The sequence below is a fragment of the Lynx rufus genome, unplaced genomic scaffold (assembly GCF_022079265.1).
Source record: "Lynx rufus isolate CCGP_SWC_20201006 ecotype Redwood Valley unplaced genomic scaffold, mLynRuf1.p SCAF_4, whole genome shotgun sequence".
Classification (NCBI taxonomy): domain Eukaryota; kingdom Metazoa; phylum Chordata; class Mammalia; order Carnivora; family Felidae; genus Lynx; species Lynx rufus.
In genome coordinates, this window is record NW_025814856.1 from 65,557,903 (window position 1) to 65,571,252 (window position 13,350).

The 13,350-nt window shown below is 50.4% G+C and overlaps 1 protein-coding gene across 5 annotated transcripts in view; it reads right to left on the reverse strand.

Moving 5' to 3' along the window:
• DDC (dopa decarboxylase) overlaps positions 1-13,350 on the reverse strand; it is a 61,987-nt gene that overhangs the window by 16,082 nt on the left and 32,555 nt on the right. For all 5 annotated transcript variants that reach the window (XM_047096750.1, XM_047096748.1, XM_047096751.1 and 2 more), the window contains one exon: positions 9,781-9,848. In XM_047096750.1, the coding sequence (XP_046952706.1) occupies positions 9,781-9,848 (68 nt within the window). The remainder of the gene's footprint in view (positions 1-9,780; positions 9,849-13,350) is intronic.

Consider the following 13,350-nt stretch of genomic DNA (forward strand, 5'->3'; position numbering starts at 1 on the left):
CTTTGCTTTCCATCCCTGGTTCCTGGCACACAACTCTTAAAACCCTTGGAATCTCTTGGAGGGTGAAGAATGGCTTTGGTAAGCCAAGGAGAGGACAGGTGACTGTCCTCCCCCTGCCCCTGGGGAGCTTCAGGGCCCCCTGGGGGCCGGTTGCCAGGGAAACCAAGGAGATTTGAGGCTGGAACTCTGAGCCCTACCCCCAGTCTCTGGGGTGGGGGGGGGGGGGTCACAGGCGAGGGAGGGACTTGAGACTGAGTTAACCACCAATGACCAACGATGCAATCAACCATACCTACGCGGTGAAGGACGGGGTTGGTGATACATCAATGTGCTAGGACGGAGCCACAGCCGGGGAGGACAGGGAGGCTCTGTGTCCTCTACCCACACCCATACCTTGTCCTGCACATCCCTTCCCTCTGGCTGCTCGCTCGTTTCCTTTGTGACAAATCAGCAAATGTAAGTCGCGCGACTTTCTGAGCGCTCAAAGCTATTAGCAAATTATCAAATCTGAAGGAGCAGGGGGTTCGCGGGAACCCCCAACTTTACAGCAAGCTGGACAGAAGGGCGGGGACCTTTGGACCTTGTGGGACCGAGCCCCTCTACCTGTGGGGTCTGTGGGGACTCCAGATGGTTAGCGTCAGAATGGAGTCCCATTACGGGACGCCCAGTTGGTGTCCAGAGAGCTGGTGAACTGGCATCAGGAAGCAAAACCCAACAGGGGAACATTTGTCCCCTCTGTCGGTCCAGGCTTGGCATCGGGCCACTGGCAGGCATCACCAGCGTGTGCGGGATGAACAGGGGCCAGAGGTGAGGCGTTCCTACCACGAACCACCCTCAGATTCGGTACAAATGATGGTCCCGGATAACCCAGGTCACCACTCTCCTCTGGGCTGGGGTTTGAGGTCTGAGCCTGACGATAATCGCCTCTCTGCCTCATCTGGCAGCATGGACACCGTCTCAAAGCAATTTTATGGCAAATGGACCATCCTTAGGGCAAACCGGGGAAGAAACGTCCGTCTGACAGTAGCTTGGGCTTGAAAGCAAATACCGTGTGGACGAGTCCGTGTGAGAGAAAACCAGAAAGCATGAAATAGCACGTCGGGATGTGACTCAGCCACAACGAGGAAGGACCAAGAGCCCAGATGTACTCAGGAAAAGTAATTGAAGTGTTATTTCTTCAAAGAGTTAGAAGGCAGACTATGTCAGTAAGCAATAATAAGCTGTCAGGGGCTGGCTTGGCCTTTGACCTGTGTGAGAAAATGGATTGCGCCTGACCTTATGCACGGGCATCTAGGAATTCTAGTACATTCTGGGCAGTATACAAGGGAGCCCTGGCACAGCTCCCTTTGGTCTCTCTGTACCGGGGAACGCTCTGTGCGTAGCCTTAAAGAGGGACAGCGAGAGAGAAGGGGGTAGAACTCCGTCCTTTGTAAATGAAGATCACATTCTCCTTCCCACTGAGGCCAGCGATGACCCCGGAGCCCGTGTGTTTTTAATCAAAACATTTGCGCCATGTTAAAGCCATGCAAAAAAGTGTAAATAATAATACCCGCAGCTCGCTGAGTATGACACAAAACCCGAGCACTGTTAAATCTGTGGGTCCCTCGCCTTGCCGTCCTTGGAGGAGGCTACGGGGCCGCATGTGGGTCCGCCACTCCCAGAGAGTTCTACAGAATTCTCTGCACAAATTCCTTCATAACCTATGGTGTTGTTTTGCACATTTCTAAATGGTGCACGTTTCTAAATGGTTTCTAATAAGTTGCTCAAAGATAAATCACATCAGGGGGCGCCTGGGTGGCTCAGTCGGTTAAGCGTCTGACTCTTGATTTTGGCTCCGGTCATGATCTCACGGTCTGTGAGGCCGAGCCCCACATTGGGCTCTGAGTGTGGAACCTGCTTGGGCTTCTTTCTCTCTCTCTCCTGCCTCTCTGTCTCTCAAAATAAATAAATAAACATTAAAAAAAAAGAATAGGTTTCCTGTAATATTTTTGGTAGATATCTCTCATCAGATTGAGAAAGTTCCCTTCTGTTCCTATTTTACTAAAACTTCTGTTTCGTGGGGATGTAGAATTTCACCTGATGCTTTTTCTGCATCTAATACAATGATGACTCTTCCCTCCTTGACTCTTTACATGCCACGTGACATTTCAAAACCTTCTAATAGCTGTGAACCACCCCAGAGTAGCTGGAATAAACACATTTGGTCATGATATACTATCTCGTTTTCCTTAAACATCACTACATGCTAATATTTGACTTCAAAATTTTCATATTGGAATTTGTGAGTGAAACAAACTTTGTTTTTCTTTGTTTTCTTTTGTTTTCTTTTCTTTTCTTTCTCCATACCTTTTTTGTTCCCTCAGCCTCTCATCTGGTTTTGGAATCCAAGATGGCCTAACTTATGATATGACAGTGGGAGTATGTCCTCCTTACTGTTTTCTGTGAGGTACATTTATTTTATTTTATTTTATTTTTTTTAATTTATTTTTGGGACAGAGAGAGACAGAGCATGAACGGGTGAGGGGCAGAGAGAGAGGGAGACACAGAATCGGAAACAGGCTCCAGGCTCCGAGCCATCAGCCCAGAGCCCGACGCGGGGCTCGAACTCACAGACCGCGAGATCGTGACCTGGCTGAAGTCGGACGCTTAACCGACTGCGCCACCCAGGCGCCCCTGTGAGGTACATTTATGATCAGACTGATAAATGCCTTCACAGCTTGGTAGAGTTTGCTCTCAGGAGAATTTGGATGCTTCCGTTGTGTGAGAAATTTAACTTCTGACAATAATTTAATAACTATATCGAATATAGCTATATTAAAGTAGCTGTATATAATTGCCTTTAATAGCTGTAAGATTTGGGGGATTTTTCTATTTATTCTGGAGCATATTCATATGCTTGATGTGGTCATTGAATGCGGACATTCGTAGGCAACGTTGGGCATGACGTTTGACAGTGTTGCAAAAGGAAGGCTATTTAGGGCTGGGTGTCTCAGTCAGTTGAGTGTCCGACTCTTGATTACGGCTCAGGTCATGATCCCAGGGTTTTGAGATCCAGCCCTGCCTCAGGCTCTATGCTGAGTGTGGAGCCTGCTCGGGATTCTCTCTCCCTGTGCCCCTCTCCCCGATCATGCGCTCTCTCCCTCTCTCTAAAATGAAATAAAATAAAAATAAATAAATAAGAGCTTCTTGCTTTAAGAAAAAAAAAAAAAAAAAGGAAGTTTGGAGTGCCCAAGTGGCTCAGTCAGTTAAGCATCCAACTTTTGGTTTCAGCTCAGGTCATGATCTCACAGTTCGTGAGTTCAAGCCCCGTATTGGGCTCTCTTGCTGTCAGCACAAAGCCCACTTTAGCTCTAGGTAACTCTGTCTCCCTCTCTTTCTGTCCCTCCTCTGTGCTTTCTCTCTCCAAAATAAGTAAACACTTAAAAAAATTTTTAAAGGGCACCTGGGTGGCTCAGTCGGTTGAGTGTCTGACTTCTGCTCAGGTGACGATCTCAGAAGTTCTTGAGTTCGAGTCCCGCATCTGGCTCTGTGCTGACAGCTCAGAGCCCAGAGCCTGCTTCCGATCCTATGTCTCCCCCTCTCGCTGCCCCTCCCCCACCTCTCTTTCTCTTTCTTTCAAAAATAAATATACATTAAAAATATGTTTTTAATTTTTTTAGAAAAAGGAAGGCTATTTAAACAGAGAGATGTGTGAGAGCACACACACACACACACCTGCACCCCCACATGCGCACACACGCACACGCACACACGCGGGCACACACAGAACCGGCCTGTGAAGGTGGCCGTGTCACCTCCCGCTGAATGGGCCTCATGGGACAGAAACTGTCCCCCTGCCACCAGACATATTCCTGAGGGAGGGTCCTGGGCGATGGGGGAAGGGGCTCCTGTGTTGTTTGGGAGTCTACGTTGTCTTTTTCTAAGCCTACAATACCGCGTAAGGCTCACGGAATGAGGGCTCATGGTACGTCCTGGTGCCAGTCGGTGACCAAGAAAACTTTCAAGACGTGGCACAGCACCAAAGTGCAAAGAAACCAAAAAGATACGTAGAAAAACTGTGCATTAGCACTTATAAAGCAAGTTCTAGAATCAAGTGTTACATAACTATAGAAAAACTGTGCATTAGCACTTATAAAGCAAGTTCTAGAATCAAGTGTTACATAACTACAGTGATTGACCATCTTCCCAAGAAACCCAGTGTAACAGAAGTGTGCAAAAGCTGTGAAACTATTTGTGATAAAATTTAATTTTTATTCGCAAAAAGACATCAAGCCTCTTTTTAAAGGTAGACTAAAACATGTCCTGGGTGAATCTGAGGCTTTCTTTGGAGAAAAATCTGATGCTAAAGAGATAGTAAGGTCTGAGTGGAACGGCTTATATTTACATATAAAAGATTCAAAACACCAAATGAATAATAAAAAAACTTATGAACAGAATAATGAAATCATTATGAAATGTATTCACTGTGCTTATAATGACGTGCAGGTTTTAGAAACTCCAATTATCTTGTCCATTTCAATATTTAGAGAAAATAACCAATGTATTTACTTTAAATTACAGACTAACCACTGGTAAAATTTCATTAAACAAAAGAGAGACTCTTCTGATTTTAAGAAGTACAAAACAGCCAGTGAGAGCAATCAAAAAAAAAATCCATTTATATCTTACTTGTTGTATGAGCAAAAAATTTAAATACGTCTATAAAAAAATTCCCAGTTTAGGATGATTTGTTTCCTTTCAGCTCTTGGGGGTCTAAAGAGATGCCTGTCCCTTCCAAAATCTGGTTTTTAACGAGCGTCTTGCTACCTGTATTCTGTTGTGTTGATACCTCATTTTATTGCAATAACCTCTTAGAATAGCAAACATAGGTATTTGAGTCCATGGATGTTCAGGACAGTGCACAGAAGGCTCTGAGTAGGCTCTCAGCCTTCACTGTCTGCCCAATGCCCATCACCACACTGCCCATGAGCACGAGGGACCACTCACCTTGGAGAGGGACCACCCACCTTGGAGAGGGACCACCCACCTTGGAGCAGAACCACCCACCTTGGGGAGGGACCACCCACCTTGGGAAGGGACCACCCACCTTGGGAAGGGACCACCCACCTTGGAGAGGGACCACCCACCTTGGAGAGGGACCACCCACCTTGGGAAGGGACCACCCACCTTGGGGAGGGACCACCCACCTTGGAGAGGGACCACCCACCTTGGGAAGGGACCACCCACCTTGGGGAGGGACCACCCACCTTGGAGAGGGACCACCCACCTTGGGAAGGGACCACCCACCTTGGGGAGGGACCACCCACCTTGGAGAGGGACCACCCACCTTGGAGAGGGGCCACCCAGCTTGGAGAGGGACCACCCACCTTGGAGAGGGGCCACCCACCTTGGAGAGGGACCACCCACCTTGGAGAGGGGCCACCCATCTTGGAGAGGGGCCACCCACCTTGGAGAGGGACCACCCACCTTGGAGCAGGGAGAGGGGCAGGGGAGTGTGCTCGGGACCCACAGCTCAGGTAGACAAACAGGGGAGGGTGGCTTCAGTCCATCTCTTCCTGTCTGGCCTTTGGGCTGTCCATGCCTGGGCTAAAATCCAGGACTAGTTTCAGTAGTCAGAGGGAAAGTGGGATCAGCCCGAACAAGAACGGAGACACAACGGGGCCTGATTTTGCCTCAGCTGCCCCAAAGAACAGCTCTCGTTCTCCAGTTTCCCCTGTATCCACCCGGAACAATGCTAATACCTGTCATCTAGATGCGTGTTTGTAAAACGTGTGTTCGCTTTCCTGTGTGTGTTCTTAATTGGCATCCTGTGAGACTCGTGATTCTGCATCTGACGATCTTTACTCCGTCTTTAAAACCTCACCTCATCGCGGGGCGCCTGGGTGGCTCAGTTGGTTAACCATTGGACTCTGGATTTCGGCTCAGGTCACAATCTCACAGTTCGTGAGTTTGAGCTCCGCGTGAGGCTCTGTGCTGACGACACGGAGCCTGCTTGGGATTCTCTTTCTCTCTCCGTCTCTTAAACATTTGTGGCTCTGGCATGGAGGAGAGTTGTGTGTCCGTAAGCAGAATCCCGGTTGCCTCATCCGTAAAATCAGGAAGAACAATTCCTACATTAGTTTAGCTGCGGTATAGCTATCATCTTTAAAGTACACGTGCTCCGAGAGCCTGGCCTCACCTGCGCACAAGGTCACGCTGGCCACAGGACCGAGCGCTCAGCCCCAGCAATGGTGCTGTAAGGGCTCTCATTAATTAGTGACACATTAAAAAGCTGCCTCTTTCTGTAAAAACGCCAACTTTTACATGTGGAGAGCAGACTCAAAACAAATTTAAATCCACGTCGACCACCTGAATGATCTTCAGTGGCATTCACCTGAGTTCACTGGGGTGCACGCATCTGTCTCCGGGCCTTTGCACTGCCGGTCCTCACCACCCACCCGGCGCAGGTACGCGCACTGCTTATTCTGTCACCTCGCGTGGCCCTTTGTCAAATGCCACGACACCCAATAGGCTTTCCCTGAGCTCTCCGTGTCCAACAATCGGGCAGAGAATGAATGGGTCCATGGAGGCATCTCACTCACACATTCCCCCTCGGCCTTCCAGCTCCCTGTTGTTTCCAAGCTTCTCTGAACCTCTGCCTTCTCTCTTCCCAAGCGCTTCGCCTGCTGGACCTCAAGCTGCATTGGCCTGGACTTGATTTTATTCAGTTTCTCATTTCACGTTGGCTGTATTTCATTTACCGGAAACTCTGTCCCACGGCTGAGACCTCTAGAGCCCAGAGATAACAGCCCTCTGGTGTGAGGTCCACGGTGCTCAAAATCAAATGCTTTCCAATGCAATCAGGACCTCTCCTCCTCCTTGTTGTTCTTGGTTTGGATGGCACTGCCCCAACTCGGACCCTGGTCCCTCAGCACCACCACAGTGCAGCCCCCGGTGGGGGTAGGACATCTGTGGGAAGGGCCTTCTGCAAGCAGGGCAATGCTAAACATCGTCCCCACCAAAAGGAGAGAGCAACTTCTTTATAGTAAAAAGAGAGAGAGAGACAGAGACAGAGAGAGCAAGCAGGTGGTTGGGTATAGCGAGATCAAAAGAAAACATCAAGTTTGATAAGAATCAAATAAACCGATCAGGAAGTGGGTGGCATAGTTAAGTATATGGTTTAAAATAAGCTGACCTGGTTTAAATTCCTAAATGTTAGCCTTATGGTTTTATCTAGTAATTTCTTGCGAGCACCATCACGGACTGAATTGTGTCCCCAGCCCACAATTCACCTGCTGGAGCCCTGACCCCCAGGACCTCAGAATGTGACCACATGGGGACAGAGGCAAGGAGGTTAAAATGAGGTCACATGCCTGGGTCCTAAGCCAACGTGACCAGTGTGTCCCTAAGAAGAGGACACGGACCCACAGAGGAAAGACCGAGTGCCGACACAGAAAGAAGGCGGCCGTCGGCATGCCAGGTAGAGAGGCATCAGCAGAGACCCGCCCGCCTGGGCCCCCGTCTCTGGTTTCCAACCTCCAGAATGAGGAGGAAATACGTCTCTGTGGTGCGCGGTGGTTTGTCACAGCGTCCCTGGCACAGTGCCTCAAACAGCGGGCAGGGGCTATTTTTGTCTTGAAACGCAGATCCTTCCACATCCAACTCCGTCACCCAATCCACACGCTCGTGAAATCAAGGTCTGCACCCCCGGTTTGGGGTAGGAGCGATTTTCCCACACTCACGCAATCTCCCCAAAATCCTTGACAACCATTCCGTCCAGGACCCCAGCGGCTCAGGACACGGAAAGCACATTCTCTATTGCAATTTAACATTGGACCCATGTGTTCATGTGGCCTCAACTCATGACCCTCTCCCATGTCTCCTCCAGCCCCGGGGATAACTGACTGCCCTCCTCTGGGGTAAAACCTCAAACACTGGCTGTCGCCCTTACATCTTATATTTGATTTTATTCAGCGGACAATCAGCTTCACCCTCTGTCCTTCTCCCAGTGACGTGGCCTCACCCTGTGCGCCCCGTGTCTCTCCTCCACATCACGTCCGCTCTGTCAGGCTTCCCTTTGCGGGCTGCTGCCTCAACCGGGCAAGACGTTCTTGTTCCCAAGTGACCCCGGCAGCCTGGTTATGCCCCGTGAGGGGCTTGGGCCCTTCCCAACCACGCTGCTGACAAAGCTGTTCTCTCTCGTCCTTAACTGGCTCACTGGCTCTTTGGACCCAAGGGCAGGACGCCACGTTGTTATATTCACCCCTATCACCTCTCAGTGTGTGATCACAGATCGTGGCCCCAAATGCTTTTGGTCCCTCGTAGCCTCAGTTGCCCCATGCGTGAGGGGGCCGGATACCCCGGAGCCCCAGTGATTTATGTTACAGAAAGGGCGTTGAGGGCCGCCCATGTAAACAGCCATCTCTGATATTATTTTCCCCAGGTCATCAGTGAAACACCTGGGCATGCTGTGAGGCCCTCTGGCCGCCACCTCCTGGCCGTCCCCATCACTTTACCCCCGACAACCCTCCGGTCTTTTTGTGGGCTTTCTTGGCCCGATGCCTCACTGGCAGCTAAGGACCCTGTGTGCTCCTGCATCAGCTCACACTGAGGCCACCACCCCTCCCCAAATAAAGGCGAAAGGGCCCTCTACTGGCTCTGTGCCAGCTCTGTGCCCACGAGCCACAATCTGACCAAACACACCAGCAGAGCAGAATTACATTTCAGTGCCAATTAAAGCTCAAAGAGAGGGACTTAGGACACACCGTATGAACCATTCTTTAGCATTCCGGTTAAAATAGACAAACGCAGCCACAAGAACACGAAAGAACACTGAGGTTCATAACAGCTATAGCTTATATAGATCCTTACTCATATTTTCGGACGAAGCCACGTCTAGAATGGGCCCACCAGTGGGCTTTAAAATCACATATCAAAGTTTCGGTCCAAGGCAGACAGAAAAGAATTGATTTGAACCAATTTTTTAGTAAAGCACTGAAAATACGGTTTAATCTTTAGACAAACTAGTCAAAGGGCACACTGGTCGCTCAGTAAACCGGGAGAACAGACTTCGGTTGGGTCAGATGAGAACTGCTTTCTTCACCCCTCCAAGGTGAGAACCCATTCATGCAATTACATGCCGAATGATTTTGCACAAAATTCATGCAAACCCCCCCTGGTCCAAAGGTTGATTTACCTCCTTCTTAGTGCAATGAACATAGCAGAACGATTATCCCGTGTTCCCACACCGCTCCCAGTGACCGCTATTTCTTTAAAAATCATCTACGTGATGGAATATCACCCACTTTCATTTCTGAATTCTTTTTCATGCTCTAAATAGAACCAACATAATTATGGCACGCTGTTAAGAATTTTCAGAGAATCTCATGGGAAAAGGGATTACTTTTATTTTTCCTTAACAAATGCGTTCAAGCCCTTAGACTCATTAACCATCTACGAAGAAAGACACAGAAGCAACCAAATTAGAAATATGTCCTGAAATGTCCTTGCGTTGTTTTTGGTAACACTAGGTAGATCACACTACAGATTTTGCTGTATTAACCTTCTCTCCTTGTGCCAATGGCTCTCGCTAATATGTTCTCATCAGCAGTGCACAGTCAGGTAAGGTTGGGCAAGAATCCCGCCCCTGGTTCAGCATGGAAGCAAGCAGTGAGCAGGTAACATGTGAGATGGCCCAGCGATGGCATCCTCCTCACCTGCCAGGCTTCTTTCCCACAAGGCCACTTGGGGAAAGTGCGGTGCGCATGGGGTAACTGACATGTAGCTGTCGGGGAAACTTACCACATGGCAGAGCAGTCGAAATTCACCAGCAGCCATTTGTGTGGATTGAAGTTAAATGAGTCTGCAAACTGCCGAGGAGAAATAACAAAAAGAAGCCACTTCCGTTACTAACGTCTAGTTGTACAACAAGACTCCGTGCACAGTAATTCACAGCTGGGAGGGTCTGGACTCTGGAACCCGCTGGGGTGACCACCTGACCTCCACACGCGTCTTCATATTCATGTTTAAATGGGGATAACAAATCACACTCGGGATCCCTCGAGCTGCTACAGACCTGACTGCGGGCTGACACCCAAAGTGAGGAGGGCAGCTTTGAAGCCAGACACTTGGGGGTTTGATCCCAGCTCAACGGCTCACTCTGTGTGCACGGGAACGGGAATGTCTATTTTATGGAGAAATCGTGGCATCACAGCCACGAACTCCTCAGCCCAGCTCCTGGCATGGGGTAAACTCGCCAGGTCGGGTGCTGTGCTGTGCTGTGACTGTTGGCTGATGGGCGGCCGGTGAGCCAGCCTGGTGCTGGGCCGGCAATGGACTTCTGACAGCTCCTGGTGAATCGGGAAGGTCCGACCGGAGAGCCGTCATCAGAATGCAACGTGAGAGTGAGCGTCGGGGACCATGACTTGGGTTCACTGCTCAGAGGAGGGGGCGGTGCTCGCTGAGTCCGGCTGGAGTTGCCTGCACAGGGTCACCCCACGGAAACCGGAGCGAGGCATGAGGCCGTGGGGCATGGAGGCCGTCAGGACTGCTGGCACTCCTTGGGGCGTGGTGCCAGGCACCCGGAAGAAATCCAGAAAGTGTGTGCATGAAGGGTGATATGAAGGATCTCATTCTTTTTAGGACAGAAAGAGCTTTGGACTAAAAGCCCCAGACTCTGGCCTCAGAGCTTCCACGTCTGGCCGGGGGCCCTTGGTGCAATAACTCTACGAGAAATAAGTGAGGGGCTGGAATGAGACAATCGAGAACCTTCGTATGAACACGCACTTTCATTTACGTGCTAATCCTAAACTTGGGGTAGGGCCATCACATCTGAAACGAGGGAAGCACTTTGAGGACCTTGGATCATTCATAATATGCTGACTCCCAAAAGATAATCCGAGCGCAACCCCAAGAAAGGACGTGGAGAGTTGCTGTGCCCTGGGAGGACGCCCGTCCCTAGCAGCAACGGGACCCGGATCGCGTTCTGGGGAATCTCCTGCTCCCCCAGAGCAAAGCTCCAATTTTTAATTGGGAAAACTCACAGTTGGACTTTTCCTCATAAAATGAGACGTTATCGATATTTTATGTCGCACGCTTTCCAATGTATGTAGTCTGGAGTCATATAAAATGTATCTACCAGGGCGCCTGGGGGGCTCAGTCAGTTGAGCACCTGACTCTTGATTTCAGCTCAGGTCATGATCTCGGGGTCGTGGGATTGAGCACCGCATTGGGCTCCACGCTGAGTGTGGAACCTGCTTGGGATTCTCTCTCTCCCTCTCTCTCAACCCCTCTCCCCGCTCTTGTGTGTGTGTGCCCTCTCTCTGTCTCCCTCTTTCTCTCTCTCTCAAATATAAATGAATGAGCGAATGAATGAATGAGTGAATGAACAAAATGTATCTACCTTTCAAACTACGAGATTATTTGGAATAAGTGAAATATTAATTCGCACGTACTATGCCAGGACATCGTACCGATCTGGCCTATGAAACACGTCCTGCCAGCAGCTTCCTCAACATCACGAACTGGCAAAGTTCTTGGTACACGCATATCATCATGAGCTTTGGGAGGGTAAAAACTTCATGCCTAACTGGCGGTAATCGGGATCACCCCAATTTTTATTTAACTGGTTGGTTCTTTCACCAACACCAACGTAATTACCAACTACTCTTCCTGTGTACCTAAACATCTTCGTCTTTAAAAAAAAAATTGGGGGGCGCCTGGGTGGCTCAGTTGATTGAGCGTCCAACTTCGGCTCAGGTCATGATCTCATAGTTCGTGGGTTCGCGTCGGGCTCTGTGCTGATAGCCTGGACTGCTTCGGATTCTGTGTCTCCTTCTCTCTCTGCCCCTCCCCCACTCACGCTTTGTCTCACTCTGTTTCTCAAAAATAAATAAATGTAAAAAAAAAAAAAATTAACATTTATTTATTTATTTATGAGAGACAGAGAGAGACAGTCATGAGTGGGGCAGGGGCAGGGAGGGAGGGAGAGACAGAATCCGAAGCAGGCTCCAGGCTCCAAGCTGTCAGCACAGAGCCCGATGCGGGGCTCAAACGCACGAACTGCGAGATCATGACCTGAGCCGAAGTCGGACGCTGAACCGACTGAGCCCCCCAGGCGCCCCTCTTCGTCTTTATTTTTAAAGGCAATAACCGAGTTCATCAATTTTAGGTGCTGCGGCATTTCCAAGCAGAAAATAAGATCTCAACAACCGAGACTGGCTGAGGAGGGCGCTCTGTGTTTCCACGGAGCTATCGTAAGTGGGGAGTTCTCACATCCTTCCAAAGGCGTGCCCAGGTTTATAGTCAGGCTGATGCACAGACCTGGGCCCAGCTGGAGGCCCAGGGATGCAGCCACACGCATAAATCCCCAGCGGAAGCAGAGTTAAAGGCAGCGGCAGAGATAAAGGTCCCAGTCTGGCAGGCGGCTGAAATCTCTCCCCGCCTCCGGCCTCTTCTCTGTTTGGTTCCAGGGAGGCAGCGAGGGCACCAGGGGCCAGGGGGGTGCCGCGCCACCCGGGAGACGTCCGCTCGGCTGACGGCCGCCTCGCACGTCAACCCCCACTCGGGGCGGCGGGGAGGACATTCATTTCCTTCCAGGTTTCAATCAAAGTGACTTGGAGCAAGACACGGGAAAGGACAACGGGTTTCATTTGTTGATAAAAGGAGACAACACGTGAAAGATGGGCTTTGTTTGCCGAGAATTGTATTAGTTCCCTCCCGGAGGGGCTGGTCTGTTTGATCGTCTTTCATTACCCGACCGCTGTGTGCTCCTCCTGTTGGCAGAGCGACGGGATGTTATCTCGGGGCTGGGGCCTTGCAGGATATTGCAGGCCCCTTATCTGACCAGCCGAGCAGGAAGGCCCTCGCCAGCTGGGAACAATGAAGGAGACACGGAAATGACTCAGCGTCGGGCATGAAATCCCGTCTGCCGCTGGAAGATAGGATCTTGCTAGAGTGCCCAGCTCCGCGGTGGCCTGACAGTCCCCCCCGACAAGCCCCCTGCCATGAAAGCCAAAGCCCCAAGTCCTGGGTTCACAGGGAAAAGATCGTGCAATCCTAAACCTGATATGTAGAAAGACCAGGCCTTGGGTACAGGCACACACATCCCCGAAGATGGCTTTGCCTTCTGTCCCCCGAGGCTGCGGGGACAGACCCCCTCCCCCGCCAGTGATGTGTACCATCTCTGTGATGCGAGGTGTGCAGGTGGTAAAGAGGTCTGTCTGTCGTTTCCCAGCCCCACACACCCACAAAACCGGCTACGGGCAGCGAACCCCAGAGGGCTGGCTGTCAGCATGGTTACCAGAACTCCTCATAGGCCACAACCCCCCTCCCCAATATTTATCGGGGCCTTTGGAAGCCCCATGTGCCCCT